The sequence below is a fragment of the Echeneis naucrates genome, chromosome 16 (genome assembly GCF_900963305.1).
Source record: "Echeneis naucrates chromosome 16, fEcheNa1.1, whole genome shotgun sequence".
Lineage (NCBI taxonomy): Eukaryota > Metazoa > Chordata > Actinopteri > Carangiformes > Echeneidae > Echeneis > Echeneis naucrates.
The window spans coordinates 12,552,222-12,571,811 of record NC_042526.1 but is presented as its reverse complement, the minus strand read 5'-3'; the positions used below and the strand labels follow the sequence as shown (position 1 = coordinate 12,571,811).

At 40.4% G+C, this 19,590-nt stretch overlaps 2 protein-coding genes across 3 annotated transcripts; one reads left to right on the top strand and one right to left on the bottom strand.

Moving 5' to 3' along the window:
- The first annotated feature begins 438 nt into the window (after positions 1-438).
- Positions 439-12,660, top strand: st8sia2 (ST8 alpha-N-acetyl-neuraminide alpha-2,8-sialyltransferase 2). Its single transcript, XM_029523565.1, has 5 exons — positions 439-628; positions 3,270-3,410; positions 3,505-3,762; positions 6,340-6,633; positions 9,342-12,660. The coding sequence occupies exons 1-5, from the start codon at positions 531-533 to the stop codon at positions 9,652-9,654; spliced, it is 1,104 nt and encodes a 367-aa protein (XP_029379425.1). The 5' UTR covers positions 439-530; the 3' UTR covers positions 9,655-12,660.
- A 191-nt stretch (positions 12,661-12,851) lies between these two features.
- Positions 12,852-17,105, bottom strand: fam174b (family with sequence similarity 174 member B). 2 transcript variants are annotated; one of them, XM_029523567.1, is made up of 4 exons: positions 16,906-17,105; positions 16,444-16,728; positions 15,732-15,863; positions 12,852-14,855 (listed from the first exon to the last, which is right to left on the bottom strand). In XM_029523567.1, exons 1-4 carry the CDS (start codon positions 16,935-16,937, stop codon positions 14,852-14,854), a joined length of 453 nt encoding a protein of 150 aa, XP_029379427.1. In that variant the 5' UTR covers positions 16,938-17,105; the 3' UTR covers positions 12,852-14,851. The 2 variants fall into 2 exon arrangements, with proteins under 2 accessions (XP_029379427.1, XP_029379428.1); XM_029523568.1 differs by having other exon boundaries at positions 16,918-17,105.
- Between the last annotated feature and the right edge of the window lie 2,485 nt (positions 17,106-19,590).

The window sequence follows — 19,590 nt, the reverse complement described above, 5'->3', positions numbered from 1 at the left end:
GAACTTTAGGTTGATTAAAGAGGATGGAAGGAAGGTTCAGGTGATGTGAAATCTTCCTCTGCACTGAAACAAAAAGGAACTGAAGCTGTAAAATAAATGAAGTGATTCCACTGCTGGTGGCCAGCCTACATAAAGACCCCCCCCCCCTCTCTGGGGTCACTCGGATCTGACCTCCGTTGCCAGAGCAGATCTCTCCTCTCCGGTTCGGACGCAGATCCGGTCCTGCGCCTTTAAGACTCCGCGCGGCAGGAGCGTTCAAAGTTTGTCTGGGGAGCAGACGGAGGGGGGCGGGGCGGGGCGGGGGGAGCACCGGGGAGACGGCGGCAGCTCCGGCCCGGCAGGGGAGCCAGCACACGGCGATCACCATCCGAGGGAGCCGGTGGTGGCAGCGGGAGAGGGGAGGACCGCGGCAGAACAAACAGAACAGAAAGAGGAGGGGGGGTTGGGGAAAAAGAAAAATTGGATCTGGAAATGGGAAGCAGAGGAAGGCGGCTGTGAGCAGGGAGCCCGGCTGCAGCCTGCCCCCAGCCATGCCGCTCCTCCTCCGCACGCTGCTGTTCGGCTTCCTCTCGCTGCTGGTTCTGGTCCTCATCATTGACGATATTGCAGAAGTGGAGGAGGAAGCTGCGTAAGTAAGCCGCAGTTCGCCCATGCACGATGTGTGACTGCACGTTTGTTTCCTTTTGTTTTTGTTGTTTTCTTTTGTTTTTCCCAAACCCTCAGCAGGTGATTTCCCCCCAGGCTTTCTCCAGAGATGTTTAATAGTGAGGTATGAAGTGAAGGAAAAGGGAATAAATGAGTAAAATACGGGAGGTTTTCTTTTTTTATTTTTTTGAATGAAATGGAAGTTTGGAGTTGTAATGCGGGCCGTGTGTCGCTCGTTTCTTCATTTGTAACACTTGGCTGCAGCAGTGGCAGCTGTTCCGACAGCAGCCTGCCTGCCTGGGTCTCCAAGGATTAGGCTATTTGTCTTGCAGCAGCCTGCATGCGGGGTAGGATACATTTACACTATAAGAGGGTGTGTGTGTGTGTGTGTGTGTGTGTGTGAGAGAGAAAGAAAGAAAGAAAGGCAGACAAGAGGAGATGGAGAGGAGGGGAGAACAGATTGGGAACAAAAGAAGCTTTCCTCCTTTTACTTTTTCATTTTTCAGACTTTGAAATTTTGGGCAGTGCAGCAAAAAAGAAAAATGCCTCACACACGCCCCACACTTTGCATTTCACCTGCAAGAAAATATTTTCTTAGTTTAGCATCAACATACTTGTGTCACATGTGAAACCAAAGCATCCCCCTGCATTCTCTCATTATTGTCATCACCGCTGTAAAGATGCTGTGCTTCCAAATAGGACAAAAAGCCCCCCCCCCCCCCCCCAACTCCACTTCCTTTCTGGGTCCTTTGGATTTTTACGTCCCTTTCAGCAAGAGCATTTTGTTTTGAATGTAATTACCCGGCTGTGGCTCACGTTGTAATGAGGTCATGTGGTTAGCGATGTGCTCGGGGAGAAGAACCAGAACCGATTGCACTTCTGCATAAATACAGCTTAATGTAGGAACATATTTAAAGGCCACCAGCTTGGAGAATGACTGAGAACAGCCCACTTGTCTGTCAGAGCAGACTGAACTCGGGTTCAGTCTCGGCTGCTGCCTACCTGTCACTAATGTTGTCAGATATGGCCAAGGTCAAGATTGCAAAGTAAAAAAAAAAAACCAAACATCTAAATGCATCTACATTATGTTTACTGTAAATGTGGCTCATATTTTCAACACCACTATTGAAAGGTTTCTCACTGGCCTGCAAAGAAAACATACCATCAGTATAATGGGGTTCCATTAAGCCACATTTCTCCTCATTACATCAGGAAATGGGCCCACGGTGCATTGCTCTAAAAATACCTTAATGTGTGTCTTTCACCCTCATTCCACGTTAAAAGAAGGATGAACAGCACACATGCTACATACAGTGGATGCATTACTGTTGACTACAGGGAGATTGTGAAGCATTGGTCCATTATGAAAGAATTCAGGCCACAGAAAATGATTCGTAACTCAATTTTTTCTAGTAACACTGGGCATTCAAAGGAGATGAACTTACAGAAGATTGTGCTTAAACCGCACAGGTCTGAAATCCAATTATCTTCACACACACAGAGTAACTGAGGAGCTAACTGGTCTCTCCTAAAAATGTTCAGTTGGTACTGGTCATTCGATTCCAATGCAGCCTCGATAAGACAGTGAGTCATTCACAGTGAGTATCTCATTACTTTTTACAGAACAAAGGCAGCTGCTATAAATACCGATCAGTGTGGAGGTATCAATGTGATGAGGAGAGCATCTTCCACAAGAACAAAGCTGCACCGAACTGTTCTTTTTTTGATGCTATATTTAAATTAAGATCCCATTATTACCTAATTATTCTAAAGGCCACTTCCAGGAAAGTCATTCTGCTCCATACACTGGTGGAGTAATTAGATACTTTACAGAAACAGAGGCGGTACCACCTTGATTTAAAATTCATTCATACATAAATACAGTGCATCCGGAAAGTCTTCATACCACTTCACTTTTCCCACATTTTGTTATGTTACAGCCTTATTCCAAAATGGATTAAATCCCCCCCCCCCCTCAAAAATTCTACACAAAATACCCCATAATGACAAAGTGAAAAAACTTTTAGAACATGTTACAAATTTATTAAAAATAAGACACTCAAATGCTGCATCTACATAAGTGTATATATATATATATATAAGGAAGTGGTATGAATACTTTCCGGATGCACTGTGTACTTCATTAAAAGCGCTGAAGAATTGCAGGTAAAATGTTTAAAGTTATAAAAGTAGTGAAGATGCAGTTAAGGGCATATGCGGGTGTTTAATATTATTACTGTTGCAGTAAATAACCATAAATCACATTTAACTTGTAGTTGATTGAGGTGGAGATCATTTGCAGTACATTATAGGTGGTATAACTGATCTTTATGTGCAAAATATCATTATACAGTGCAAACTGCTAATTAAACTGAAAAATTTACCACAATAAATACCTTCTAAGCTTTACTGACATGAAAATGGAAGTTGAACATTTCCAAAATTACCGCTCTGCCGAAAATATGACATGACAACCCTTAAAACTTCGGTACAACTGAAAATTCTTTAATCAGGGAAAAACGGGTGGAAATTCACACCAGTAACAAGCCATTTGTCTCTGACTGATGAGAACATGAAAGGTCAGAACTGTGTGCCAATAACTTGACTCTCTTCCCACACTGCAGGAAGACAGCGGCACACGCCGATCCGACCTCTTTGACAAGACTGAGCGTTGATGTAAACCATCATCATACAAGCTACAATAACACCGAAAAGCTCTCATCAAACAGCTGGACCTTCAACAAGACCCTGTCCAACTTCATCAGGCAGGATCATAATTCTCCACAATAATCTTTTCAAAGCTTTTTGATACATGTAGCTGAGTCCTTCGTAACCAATTCATGCTTTCTCTGTTTAAAGGAAAAATATTCTGAGATTCCTTGACCCAGAGAGAGACATCTCGATTCTCAAAGGCACGCTGAAGCCAGGAGATATCATCCACTATGTTTTTGATCGCCACAGCACCACAAACATCTCAGAAAATCTTTACCGTCTTCTGCCAACTGTTTCCCCCATGAAGAACCAACATTACAGGCACTGTGCCATCGTGGGGAACTCTGGGATCCTCCTGAACAGCAGCTGTGGACCTGAGATCGACTCTCACGACTTTGTTATCAGGTAATTCTCTACCCACAGAAACAGCATGAGTGAATTCACGATTGAAAGTGTTCCACACAAAATGAATGATAATAAACACAGATGTTGAATGGATTAGTAAATAGATTTTAGTTGTTGGTTAATCTCACTTTTGCCAAGAGCATAATTCACATCCGAATGACAATAACCTTCACTTGCTCTTAGGTTTGAATTTGCTGCTCACACAATTGGAAATTTTAATAATTGAACTTTAGAAAAAGATGTCAAAGCCTTTAAATGAGTTTAGGTTGGAATTAACCTGCCAAACTGAGAGCAATTAAATGCATGATTATACACGAAATTGACATTGAAAAGCCTTTGTATCCAGTGGCAGCACACCATATTTTTCAGAGAAACGCCACAACTCTCAAGGGTCTTTCTTTCAATTACTTGAGAATTCTGTGAAGCCCTCTGTCAGCTGTGAAGTGTAAATAAAAGAGCCACTGAGTTATTTGTCATTCATACGTATCATTCATTCATTATCAGATGAAATCTGTCCAGGGTTATATTATTATGGAACAAAGAAATGGGGAATAAGTATTCTGCCTGGGATTCAGTGTACACCAAGGAGTAGACAGCCAAAGCAAGTGCTGTATGCTGAGGTGTATACTTTGAGAAACATACTCTCACACTCTGCGCTGTTGTCAAATACATTAAACAGGAAGCTGTCTGTGGCAACACCTTACCGGGCCGATCGATTAGCTGGATTGGCTTCAACATGTCTTAAATAAATTGATTCTGTTGTCTCTGTATCTTGTCCCTTCTAAACGCTGCCATGCTGTCCTGATGAGAGGTCATGATTCCTAGACTGTAGCAGCATGGCAATAATGCTGGTAATGGTCGGCTGAAGACGGATGACAGCGAATGTGGCATTTTAGGAAGCTGAGGAATTTACTCTGGCATTCACATATCGGATGTGGCGATAATGTCTCAGCTAAATATAGTTCTCTGCCCTGTGCTCGGTTTCCTTTCAAAGTGCGTTGACAGCATTTGCAGTGCTAGTTATGCAAAAGGTGATTTTAGCACATGGATAATTGAGTACAGTTTATTATAAATTAAAAAAGGAAATTGCACTAAGTTTGCAATGATGCACCTTCAGTTATGTGAAGCAATCATTTCCTCGTGCAGGTACATTAGCAGCTGTGCTTCACTGACACCTTCCATTCTTCCATTCTTCCAACAGAACTCAATGTCTCTGTCCTGCAGGGGTGGGCCAGTCAGTCCTCAACATATCAATACACTCAATACTAAGTTTCATATTAAGATTCAAAATTGGCATCATCAGAATCGCTGCCAAAAAATTTGATCCATCTTGTATGGATGTGCATGGCGATGGCAATTTAAATATTTACTAGCAGAGACTGTCTAGAGACTGGATTGTTAAATGAAAGTGGTATTAAAAAATCAGAAAGTAGCGTGTTGATGATGGATGAGCGTTTTTCACAGCAAGGGTGAAAATTCAAAAACACTTAACAGAAAGCCCCCCTGGTGTATTTTCCCGCCATGCTTTATAGAACAGAGAGACTCCACCATGAGGATAATTACAAGCTTTGTGTTTCTGGCATTTACATCAAGGCTGAGGTGAACGTCAATAAATTATTTCTGTTCTGCTGAATTTCACTTTTATTTCTGCTCTATTTCACGCCTGACGTTTGTGCAGAACAAATGCTTTAAACTAACCTTGGTGTTGTAACAATGGTTAATAAATCACAAGAAAAACTAGAATAAAAGTGTCCTACTTGGGCGTTTGGCCACAGTGATGTGTTAAAACAGCGTTGCTGCTCGTTGACATGCTGTAGTCAGCTCATTGGTACCACTTAAATGTATTAGTTTGAGTGGGATTGGCATTATTGGTACGGTGAACATTAAAATAGCAGTGAAGATCATTTTTAGCCCCCCCATGTCCCATATGGAAGCGTCTGCATTCCCATTTCTCCACTGTTTTATTCAGGGTAAGTGATTACCCATCGTGTCCCAGTTTTCCAGGGGAAGGAACAGGCCCGACTTGCTGTCTTTGTAGCAAGTCTCTTGAAATTCTTTAGGACGGTTCAGTGCCTGCCATGAGCAAAAATCCATTGAAATCCCATTTCAGATGATGAGCACGCACGGATTTTCATCTTAATTTTTTTAATAAGCCCATTAACAACAGTCCACTGCACAGATATTTCAGCGTGTTCCTCAGTGTTAAAAAGAAAAATGTCAGCTGAAAATATGGGTGCTCGTCCTCAATGAGATGACTTATCTTTTATCAGGCACTGAATGTAAATTGAAAGCGACACTTGTGATGGAACCACAGTAGGAGTGTTAAGTTAATAGTGGACCTGCCTCCTCCAATGAACACACACTTAGTTGGCTTAGCTCTGTGTTGGCTGCTGTCCATGGTCTCACACTTCCTTAAGGAACGACACATCGGTCTGATTTCAGCAATCGGCTGACTTGCTTGTATGCATTTGGTGAAAGAGGTTCAGCTCCACAGAGAGCAGCTGTACCATAAAGTAGGAAATAATGTCACATTTGCTGGAGCTGATACTGAGTGACCTCATGCTTGCTGATCCTCAGGTGTAACCTGGCACCGGTGGAGGATTACTTTCTGGATGTGGGGCAGCGTACCAACTTGGTGACCATGAACCCGTCAGTGGTGCAGCGAGCCTTCATGGACCTGGTCAGCGAAGAGTGGAGGGATCGATTTTTGCGGCGGCTTCAAAGCCTCAGCGGCAGCGTGCTGTGGATCCCGGCCTTCATGGCCAAGGGGGGAGAGGAGCGTGTTGAGTGGGCCCTTCGTCTCATCCTGCTGCACACTGTAGACGTACGCACTGCCTTCCCCTCGCTGCGCCTGCTTCACGCTGTCAGAGGGTAAGATGCTCTGGCTGTCACTGAACTGTGTCCCATAAGAATACCCGTGAGCTGCATAATCAAAGGGCTGCCAAAGTCTAATCTGCAGCTCAGCTGGCTATTTTTAAAAGGAGCATTAAAACTGATCACCAGGGGCGGTCGATGTGAGAAACCTACTCTCGTCTCCTCGCCTGAGTTGTCTGACTAAATCTGTCCCAATTAAGTGTGAAATTGTGTGTTTGATTGTAAAACCAACAAAGTATTTTTAGACAAGGATCAGTTGTAGCTTATATAGGACTACTGCAACAGTTTGAAAAATACACTGATTTCTTACAGAGGATTAGAAGAGAAGATCAATAACACTCATCCATCTTGGATGAGAAGGAAGAGAGCAGGAAAATTGTTGCACCCTGTCCCAAAGTTTAAGATTCTATCTTCTAACACCTCTTGCTTGTTAAATGCACACACAAGGAGAAATTTAACAGGACCAACAGTCTATTCACTTCAGTGTTAAATGTGACAAGGCCACCGTGCAGGCGTGGGTATTCATCATGATCACTCAGAGGAAACTAAGTGCAGCTGATGCTGATTTGGAACAATTAGATTTTTTTTCTGAGCATGAATACATATCAACTACAGCACCAGTTTGAATGCATTTTATGCAGTAGTGTTTAGATATTTCAGTCAAAATCCACTTTCCTTTTAAAATTTAATCTCTAAGGAGCAGCAGGACTAAAAACAATGGTGCTTCCACTGGCAATTACATTTTTGTAAATGAGCTGCTGTAATTTATATATACATTCTTTTTTTTTTTTTAAACGATGCCTTTAATTGAGGCTAATGTCTTCATTGGATGACTTGACCTTGACTTTTCACACTGATGTCGACAATGATTTAAGGTTAACATGAAGGTTGACCTTGAATCATTCTTTCTGAAAACATGTCAGTTTGTTCACTCATTTGTCAGCTCCAAATTCTTATTGAGATTTCTGACAGTCTCCCATTCAAGGGCTCAGGAATGGCACAGATAACAACCAATCCAATTAAAGCTGTGCTATAATGGGACTTATTTAGTGCATACATTTTGTTAATCCTTATTATTTGTGTAGAGTTGGTCAGGGATCTTGAGCACTCCTTTGTGCATATCTGACAAATCCAGTCTCCACTGCCGTCAGGCTTTTATAAAATCCATGTCTATATTTTATTAATTTTTTCTTTGCTGTCTTTGGCTCCCTCTCATCGCAACCAGACTCCGCTGCTGATCTTTCCTGCCTCATTAAAAACCAAACAACCCTCCGCCGGTCAGTGACCAAATTATCCCATTTTATATGCCGGAAATGATACCCTGTACTGCAAAGAGGGAGAACTGGGCCATCAAATTTTTAATTAACAGTTTATGATATCTTGGTTTCAACAAATACTTAGCTTGATTTTCTCTTTTCTTTTCCAAATCGTACCTTTGTCCTCTATACTGCGGCGTGTGATTATATGCCTTCTCTGACCTTGTCTTTTTCTCTCAAAGACTGAACTTTAAATCCCAATCATGCACAGAACAGGTTAAAAGGTCTGCTTATATTCGTTCCAACCAAATGCAACATCGGATCATTTCACTGATAACTAGACCATCTTGTCTGGTAGTTGGGGTGCTGATCTTCTGCTGTGGTCAGCCTGCCCAATGTTTGCCCTTCATGACATATGAACTGCTTTAAATGGTACTATTTCTACACCTAAATACAACCTTTTGCACTAATCACAGAGCACATTAAGAGAGCTAGCGGGGGCAGCAATAGCCTGGAGCCTGGAAAAAATTGGCCAGTGACTGGAAAGGAAAATGACGTTGAGGCGGTGAATGTTTGACCGCGTGTTCCCGAAGGTGCTCCCGAGGGAAGCGTAAGGCATCTACTGTCATAGGAGCTCAAAATTCATCAGAAGTACAAGAGCAATTGTGTTGAGAGCTTCAGTCTGTGCTGTGTAACATATGTGCTCAGCAAACAAAAAAACATCCACCTAAATATGTAGCCCTCCTACATTTTACTTTAAGCTAAAGCGCCATTTCTTCCTTCACTGCAGTTTTCAATATTTCTTTGGTGACTTTGTCTTGAAAGCAGAGAAATATAAATTAAAATCAGCAATAATTAGTTTTTCATTATGGGTGCACTGGTATGAGGGAAGCTGGACTAGATTCAATATTCTGGAGCCAGTATCTTTTAAATTGGATATATGTGAAATACCATTGTTTAAAGGTGTTCAGAACAGAGCTATGAGGAATTAATATTCTATGTTTGAACCTGTGGGTTTAATCGTTAATCCAGCTATAAAAGTCAGAAAAAGCTCACTAGTAATTCCGTGCATTTAAGAAACAGAAGCCAGATATTGTTTGCTAGTTTTCATTAATTGATCTGCTGTTTTCAGCTTAGGACATAGGGCTGCCAGACTAAATGGCTCATTCAAGTTTTTTGCAGTGCAGAGCAAAACAGTTAGAGTAGATCTGCAACAAAGAAACATGCTCTGAATTTTGTCCTGTGACTTTTTAAGAGTTCAGCTCCAGTGTGCTATTTATCTGGCTTCATATCAAAACCCAGAGGGAGAAAGCTCTGACACAGAGAGATAAGTGTCGCTTTCTAACCGAATACTGACTTCAGTGTGCTCCTCTAGAGGCCTTGAACGTATCCTTTCACTTTCTATATTTTTCGATGAGCTAATGAGATGCTCTCCATCCTATTCCACAGATACTGGCTGACCAATAACGTCCATATCAAGCGCCCAACCACTGGCCTCCTCATGTACACAATGGCCACTCGCTTCTGTGAGGAGATCCATCTCTACGGTTTCTGGCCATTCCCGCTTGATCCGCAGGGCAAACCAGTGAAATACCACTACTACGATACTCTGAAATACGAATACACATCCAGCTCGAGTCCTCACACCATGCCTCTGGAGTTCAGGACCCTGACCACACTGCATAGACAGGGAGCGCTGCGGCTCCACACAGGGGCCTGCGATGCTGAGAGGAGACCACAGAGGGAGCTACGGAGCAAATAGCTGGATGGAAGGTTGCCATGGAAACCAGTGTCGTCACTCAGAAGACTTTGTACAGACGGTTTTCTTGCTACTGTACTTTGATGAAACTTGAATTAATTTATTTTCAGCAACTGGTAGGGACTTGTATTCTATTTTCAGCTCTTTTAGCGACTTGTTACACTGGTGGGTTTTACCTTTAAATGAGATTTCCATGGCAGCCTTTAAACAGTGAGACAATTTTTGTCTAGCTCCCTTTTGCTGGTGTAACCAAGCTGTCCTATCCATCTGTTGGCCCCTTTATCTTCTGTAAACAGCCAGCCAAGTTAAAATAAGTTCCTATAATAGCTGCAAGTCATAAATTAAGGATTCTAAACACATTTTGGCTATAAATTTATATTTTCTTTATGATATGATAGGGCTTCATAGATTGCATGTTTTTAATTTCCTCAGAATTGCGACAGCATGAAGAGCTGTTGAATTCAAGGACCCTGTTGGTCAGTGGTTGGGCTACAAGACGGAAGCACTAAATACTGATGGAGAATGATGATCATGGGGGGAAAAAAACAACAGAAAAATGAAATATATTTGTGATATGATAGACCCTTTTGATTAGGCTCTTTTTAAGAAGAGTTGATGTGATATTTGACTTGTAATAGTTAGGAAACATTTTACATGTGTACTTTTGTAGCTTCTTATAGAGTAGCCTACCTTTGAAACAGGTCATTTTTATGCAAAAATTCCACGAAAACTGACGTGATAATGCTTTGGTTGCCTTGTGAGCCAAATAATGAAATGGGAGCGCAGTGAATTGTATTGAACTTCTGAGAGGATAAAGGAGGAGTGCACCGGCTGTGCACATAGGAATGTTTACCCACAGTACTCAGTAATCCCACTTTGTAAACTTTTCTCCAAGAACACCAGCCCTGTTTCTGCACTGGAACTGTTAATAGAGAAGTCAGGCTATAGTTGTACGGTGGTGATATGAGGAGCTTTGGAATTTTTTTTTTTTGTTCTTTAATGAATGTATTGGTGATTCTTACAAATACTGTAAGTAATTATTCCCATAATGTGCTTTACACAAACTCCTAGTTTCCCAAGTCAAAGTGATTTCAGGGCAATGGCACTGAGACGAGGAAGAGCTCGTGTTGTATGCCTTTATTCAGTTAAAATAATGTATGAATTTTTATGTATGTTGTGTTTGGGTTTCGTATTCAAATATAGCTTCATGCAGGTATATGTGGATTTGATGCCAGTATTTGTGCCTATAGAAAAATAAATTCGACCTTTCCGAGATTGGAACATTCACCTGCTTTCAACTTTATCCCAGTGTGTTTGACAGGATGGGAGACATGGAAAAACAAAACGTTGTCTTTAAGAAATAATTAGATAGTGGGGGAAAAACACTAAACAGAATGGGCCAATAAGTAAATTTTTATTACAGGGTGTGCAGACTTTTTAATGTAGTTGTGGTCAGGGAAGAAAGAAGGTTTAATGCTAGTCTGGTCTATATTTTTGTACCTCTGTGCTCCACGCCAGTAGAAGTTCAGCTGTTGTGCTTTTTCTACGAGCTGTCTTCACACTGGATCTTTTCCAAAAGCTTTTGGGCATTTTTCAGCAAGAAAATGTGAATTAACTTAACAAAAATTATCGGGACTATTTGGAACATTCTAAAAGCTCCTCAGTTAAACAAAGTATCCTTTCATGTGCTCCCAGCCACGTGATTTGTCTATGAAAGTGTTGTTTTGCCAGGATGACTTGCATGTTAACCTCATTACATTCAGCAGAGACATGAAAGTGGTTTTAGAGATGTCAGCAGTTTGATGTAATGAAAGGTTTATTTGTGAAAACTCATCTGAAGTTGGCTAAAATAGAAACATTTTGTGACCAATACTTAATCAATGAACCCACAGTCAGGGATCGGCCTCAGTTCAGAAAACTTTGTACTGTTGTGTACGGATAGGTGACAGATTAAAGGGAAAACTGTGTAAATTATTGAAGAGATTTTATACAGAGTATGAGTGGGTCACTGAATAGATTGATCAGAATGATGTGCAGTCACCAGATCTCAACCCACCTGAACGCTGGATGTTGGTTTTATGGTAACCTCTTTGGCAGCAGTTCTCACCACTGTCATGAAAGAAAATGTTTAGGAAGAATTCGTTTCATCTAATCCAATTTCACAGATTTGAAGAATTCATATCAGAAGTCTCTGAAGCTGAAGTGGCCTCAGAGGCTCATGGGTCTAAGACCTCACTAGGATAATTAAAACAGGCTTTTCCTTTAACCTGTCACCATCTACAGTGTCTGCCATGAAACAGTGGGGATTGTGTTGTACAGTTGTTTTGTCTCACTATTTCTGATGTATTCATGTATGTTAACGTTTGTTCAATGTTCGCCATTTGTTAGTAAGCCAACAAATGTTATCTTTTGCATGTCTGGTTTGTTCCAATGACAAACACCAAATGTAGTGTTTAAGATATTCTGAATGTCTCAAGGACACTTAAATTGTGTAGTTTTGACAAAGTGAATGTACTTAACACCAAGGATCAGAAGGGAAAAAAAAAATTACACTTCAGTCTCTTCCTTAAAACGATGTAACACTTCAAATGAAGCAGTTTTATTTCAGTATGTTTCAAAGAAATGGAAACAGTTGTGGGTCTTTGACAGAAACCAAGCAGGAACCTTTTTTCTAATAAACACTTTTAATATTTAAATGTGGGATCAGAGAAATTAGCTGTAGTGTTCAAATAGCTACCACACAAACTTTGATTCATTTTACAACAGGAACTTTGTGTATCAGATGATTCTGTTCTAATAAAAGTCCAGAATTAGCATTTTAATGAGGAGGATTTTTTCCACAATTTCACAAACAACTGAAGATAAAATAAACATGGTTGCAAAGCTGGATAACAGTACATAACAGAAACATATTTAGCAGAGGCACAAAAACAGATGTAAAGTTTCCTGCACAGACAGTGAAAGACTAAAGATAAACATTACTCTGAGGAAGAAACAAAAGGAATACCAAACAGCCTGCTAAGTCTGCACTGAATATAACTTATCAAAAATATGGTTTAAAGTTTGATTCACAAAAGACTTAAAGAATGATTCCAGAAACTTTCACAAACTCATATGCATACCGCTTGTATACTAAACATTACCTATATCCAGTCGTAAAATTCATTGTTCTTAACAAAAGATAAATACAGTGTTCTCTCTCCTGGGAAGAGAGCAAGAGGTTGTATAAGATTGGCTAATGTGATTTCTTTTTTTTTTTTTTTTTTTATTATTACTATTATATAACCAGGGATCATTAGAGAACAGGTGCACCTGCAGTACACGGTGCACGATCAAATTACTGTCTAGTTTCAAACAGAATATCACCCACAACAGCCACACTGAAATTGTCTGCAGAAATCAAATCTAGGTACTCTCTGCATTATTATGTGTTCCCTCTAAATCACATTTAGAGTAGGAAGATTTGTGAACTCCTCTGTTTGTCCTTGGTTTTTCATTTATTTGGAATCTCACTTCTGGTCGATCATTATAGATTTGGCATTTGGGTCAAACATACCAAGTATGAGAAAAATATCCACCACACATGAGTGACTTCATACTTATCAGGAAAAATATTTGAATTATTTCTCAGAATTTGGAAAGCCTCCATTTTAAGCAAACAGCCAGCGTCTGCAAAGCCTATGAAGGTTGCCTTTGCTTACTTTGTTTTAGCTTTTTACACAGTAATGTGATACAGCCAGTCTGTGAACTAAATTCTGTTTTAGCCAGAATTGTCTGGTTCTAAACGTCTATATCTGACACAACATAATGAAAAACGCTGATCTACGGGAAAAAAAAATATCAATCTAAATATTATAGTTGAAGAAATAGGCATCATCTTCACTTTAGTCTGCATGGCACCGGGACAAAAGGTGACAATTTTCAAGCTAAACATTAGTGCGCCACATAAACGCAGCTTCCCTGGTTCGATTCTGGCCAAGGACGTTTGCTGCACGCCATTCCACCCTCTCTCTCCCTGTTTCCTTCAGCCTTTCTGCTAAATACTAACTAAAATAAAAGGCATAAAAATCATCCCATAATATAATAAAGAAACAAACAAAAAAAACCACTACAATTGTCAGTCAGCCAGTAATAAAAATTGTTGACAGAGATTTTAAATAACATTGGCTTGTTCTCTCAAACAAGGAATAAACTTTTTAAACTGGGTTACTTGACGAGATAAGGTGATGTCATATCATTCTGTCTCTATGTAAGACACTGAGTGTACTTTGTGCATGTTAGCTAGTGAACGTACTTCACTGCAGTCTTTAAAACTGCGATTACCAGATAACTTGTTCACATGAAACTGTCACGTGACTGAACACACCTGATTACAACAGATTACAGCATTGACATTCACAGCATATGGATATATTCCATAAATACTTTACAAATATATAGCTTCCTGGTTATATTTGAGCTTCTAATTAAATGTGAAAACGTAAAACTTCAGCCGAAATAGCAGCAAAACAGGAATGTCTCAAAAACAACAGTAAAAAAATATATGCTTACTTCATACATAAAGACAGAAAGCCTTCCACAGTATATATGCACAATAAAGTGGTTAGTAGAGTGACATGTTTGGTATTAAAGTTTTGTTAAAAATAGCAATTACTATGTATATAACTAGATTCTTCATAGTGTGCAAAAATTTTATAACTGAATAAAGTATACTTTGCTCAGTATTTTTTGCATGTTAACATTTTGTGCATCAACTGATGGTGCTCAGAGGCCACCAGGTATTTAAAGATCACATATCAAATCACCATTATTATAAGGGTGGACATTGGCCTCAAAACAGGTCCTCAGTAGCTCAAGTGTGAAAATGGAATGTACATGGTAGGAAGTGTCAGACAAGATAGATAGAAAATAAATCACATTTCTTGGTAATGAATTGTTATAGAACCTGATAGCTGAATGACTTTTGAGGGCACAAGATGAATTATTCTTACTTGTAATGTTGGAAAGAAGTGAGCATTTTATTTCCGCGATGTAATGGAAGCTTCTATAAAGCCTCAAACAGTGACACAGAGTCCTAGAAATGCAGACTGAAGCCATGCACAAGCAGCATGTTAAATCGCTGTTTGGAATCATAGAATAAATCACTTGAGCTGTCCAGGGCAGAATAGGATTTATCAAATATTGATGTCCAAACTGGGATTCACCTGCCAAAAAAAGTAAAAATTCAAAGTTACTCTGCACTGTTCACATAGTGACAAGGAAACATGTTTGAATCCTGTCTGACTTGGAAGTCAAGAATGTCAAGTAAACAGGACGTCATATGCTCCGTTGGGGAAGTGATTGTGTGTTAGAGGACAACTGAAAGAACGGAAGGGTGAAACCTAACGTCAACAATGAATTCTCAACTGAAGCTTTGCTTCTTTGTAAAGTATCTCTTAAGAAAAGCCCCAAGTTTAAATATACATTTAATTTTAATGCAATTATTTCCATTCCCTCAGTCAAGCTTTGTATTGAATTTCAGCAAATCAACTGCTCAAGGAAAATTACATTTGCCTCGACTGTGGCGCCTCCTAACAAAGTTTCTAAGTCGAGACGCCGTTACAAAGTACTTTACATAGGCAAATCAAGTGTAAAATGTTTTATGACTATATCTTCGGATCTTCGGTATCAAATGAGTAAAGCCATTGAAAGAAAGGCAAAACTGTATGAGTAGAGCACTAAATGTATAAACGGTCCAGTTTATTCTCCCAATCTGTGCTGATCTAATTTGCAGGACTGCGTAAAACCCCTGCAAAGAAACAATACTTCTCTAAGGACAAATACAGATGCATTCCTGAAGAAATAAAGAGCTACTGTGCAGTGCACATGACGGAGTAGCTTACAATGATTTAACCGCACAGTGGTCAGACCCCCCACTGTTACAGTTTGTCCACTGACTGTATGGGGAATCCTCTCCCCTTGTTTGGCCAATATGAGCAGAAGAAGAGCAGTAAAAGCAAACTTTTTCTTTGGTCATGTGGAATGAAATGAAAATCTGTTGCAGGGACGCGTTTTGCTTTGGGGACTTAAACAGAACTAACCTGTATTTGACATCAAAGAGCGTTGAGTCATCTTCGTCATCATTCTCCTCATTGAGCGGAGCCATCTCAACCCGCTCCGCAGGCGTCGTTATAATATCATATTTTCGTGTTTTTCTGATTCGTCTCCCAGATCTGCGGGAAGGAAAACAGTGCTAAACATCAGAGGAACACAAGAACTGAAGAGCCATTCATTTAGGCTGACTGAGCCTCCAACTTTAGCTGCAAGCCTAGTTTAGTTTTGCCAGCTGGAGTGGACTTAATTGGATCAATTCATATTAATGCTCAAACTGGCAGGTAGTTCTGACTGACGTTAAAAACCCAATGCTTCCTCAGATTAAACAGAGCCTACGATTGACATGACATAAATCAACATGAGATGTGGTGATTGACTCTTATCAACCAAAGAAAAGCACAGGCTCTGTGGTTTCAGCCTCCTTAGGGTAAATATTTGTTCATTTTCTCAAGTCCTTTGTATGAGACACCTGAGGGCAATACACTGAGCTGTGGGAACTTCCTCATGTGGCTGCTCACGCTTGATGGACTAAATGCTCCCTCATAAGGCACTCAAATAGGTTAGACTGGAGTTCCCTGTATGAACATCATGGACACTATCACAGCCATAAGCTCCCAATCCATTCATTCAGCATGAACAACAGGATCTAAGTGCACCACTGTTTACTACAGGCCTCAGGGACATAAACATCCAGCCTACCTGATCACCTTGATGACCAGGCCTGTGATGAGAGCAGCTGTTAGGACGCAGATGAAGATAACTATGTTTTTCAGAGTGGGAAGGTACGTCATTATGGATGAAATCCGGGACCCCACGGCAGCGTCTGTCACATTCCTGTCCGGTTCATCTTCGCCGATGGCGGATAATGACGATGATGTTGAATTTAACTGCATCGCAGGTGAGGAAATAGTTTGCGGTTCGCCGCCGACCCGCCAAAGAGCGGCGATAATAAAAGTTAAAGCCAGATTGTACCTCATCGTGTTGCTGAAAAAGAAAACAAATGAATGAAAACGTAAAAGCTGGGCGTTCAAGACGTTGCGTCTCCAAACTGGATGAAAGGCGACAGCAGCTGTTACATTACAGACGGCCGGCTTATCAGTGTCACACAATGAAAAAGATGTGGAAGGAAAGCATCCATCCCTCCACCCGACCACGCATTACCTAGAGGCGAACCTGAACGCTGCAACTGGCATTCTCCTAAAAAGCGGGTTTCCTTGAGGTGCGCTGTTGAATTTCCCTCCTGGTTGTGTGAGATGTGGTGCAGAAACGGGGAAACGAGGATTATCCGCCTCAGGAGGAGCTGCTCGTGCTGCCTTCAGGGCAGCCTCGTACTTCCTAACTCCCACACACCCCCTCTGCCTTTAAAAATGGGGAGGATACTGGTAGATTGAACTGAAGGGCAGGTTTGTTTTTTTTTTTTATATAACTTTTTTTGGTGGGGGTGACGTGTGTTTGTAAGAGATAAGGAAAGGTTAAACTTCGCGTAACAGATGCTCAAAAGTACAGAAAAGTGAATGGTAAAAACCATGCGGCCTACAGCAGGCACATACAACTACTGCAAGTGTTCAATGTTTTGTGTAAAGTTATACAGATGTTGCCTTGTGTCGACATGTCTCCTACATTACTAGAAAGGTATGACTTTGGTGTTGTCACCATTAATGCCCCATTTCGAGCTGGCCTTTTATTTTAACAACTTAAATATCAAAGTATCATTATTGGTATCCTCAGACTTTATAGTCCAATCACATTTATGATTGCAGCAAAACATAAAGATCAAACGATGATACACGTGTGTCCATATTCTAGGCTGAAATAATCTGTATCAGAATGACTTTATTAATCCCAATGGAGGAATTTTGTTATAAATAGAGGTGAGTAATGGCAAAGGAATGTAAACTGTAGTCCACATACAAACTTAAACCAAACAGAAGATTTTGCTTTGCCATTACTGCTACTAGGCAGACAGAAGAGTAGGGTGTCACATCTTATCTCTTTTCCATTTTGTTGTATATTTGGGGTCAATTCTTAGTTTACCAATTACGACAGCATATTAAAGGATTAAAGCATTTCTCTGTTCATTCATTGTTTACCAGTGGGCCAGAGCAGACACTATTTTCCAAGTGCAGCAGGCTCCTGGGCCATGTCTACAAATTCCAGAGAAAATCTTGAGCAGAAAAGACAGTGATAAGCAGTCAGTTGATCAGTGAGTGATAATCCTTCAGCAAAGCCATTGGTATAAAGCAAACACAAAACCAATCACTGTCTTTATCTAAACATACAGACAGAAACATTTAGGATTTATCACCATTCATTCCTATTTTACCTACACTTTGGACTACAAACAATCCCCCCCGATGATAAGCAGGGATGGCGATCTTTTTCAAAAGTTCTAACAACTCCAGAGCGATATGACTCATTTATCATTTAGTGCAGTGTGCAAACCCTTTAGGGGCACCCTTTATCTGAAAACAAAGGCAGGAGAAGAACGCCTCTTCATTTTTGTCTGGTTATGATGTCAGATCTCATTTCTGTTCCCTTAAAGGTGCTGACTCTCCACTGTGCCTATGTACTCTAATTGGGAGCCATTTGATTTGATCAAAGCCCACCAGATGGCAGCACGAAATAACCACGAAGCCTGCAGCTTCCTACAGCTAAAAGGTTGAAATGCAGCCCAAGTTGGTTTGAGATGACCTATAAGATCAGTTAGAATCACCCAAATCAAAACTGCAAGTTGGATATTGTTTTCAAGTATTTTTTTTTTTACAATACAGATGAGCTACAAGATGAGGAAAATACTGCACACTAACATGCAATCAAAACCACAGTCTTAGTCCAAAATACCTGTCCAATAACTGAATGTTTATTTTTCCGTGGAAACGTGTTGTTCATTGAGGAAATCTCCACCCTGTGAAGTATGATTCGTTCGCAAGAAAGGAGGACTAAAAGCTTTAGCAGAAAACAGTTGACACAGTCTTAGAGGACGGCCTGACCTTTGCACAGAGAAACAGTTCAGACTGTGAATACCAGACGTTGTGTTATGTTGTTTAACAGAGGGGAGGGATTTTGAAATTTGACAGTCTTATCATGAATCTCCACACTCTGACAATGTGACTCAAAGGTTGTTTGCTGAACAACACAGCGGATCCACAGAGAATAATTTAAATGCTAGGTAGTAAAATAAACATATGAACATATCCTACTGGGTCTTATGCCAACTCTCAAAGGTTATTTCTACCTGAACACCAAGCTTATCTTAAGTTCCTTGCTTGAGAATGCAACCCTGCTGGTTGTTTTTGTGGTGTGGTAGGGCACACCCTTCTGCAACATTTTTTTATCGTATCTTTTTCGGTTTACTTCCTGCTTAGTCAAACAAATGTTTCATGACAAATCCTCACCTCTCCTCAACTCTGCCAGCAGGTTCATACAGCTTTGGAAGTGTGCACATGATAAGTGACATACTATTGCACATATGAAGCCTGTTTAAGTGTAAAAGCTCTTTCCTGGCTACTGACATAAGTCTGTACTGTATAAAATGTGGACTTTTAAGTTACATTACTGGCACATTTGCTTCCAATGACTACAGTTAAGCTTTTAGGAACAATATTATCAAGCACATTAAAATTTGTCTAAACTGTCCAATGTGGGCAGTATTGTGCACATTTTAATTTACTCTTCTTTTTTTTCCTTAATGCACTAACAACAACAAAAAAATTGGTGCTGCTAACAGGGACATTTTCAGCATTGTGTTGTAACACCAGTGACAACTAAAAGTACATAGTACATTTCCAACTGTGTCTTTCAGTGTTGTTGTGTTGCAACATTCAAGTGGATGGTGAACACACAGAT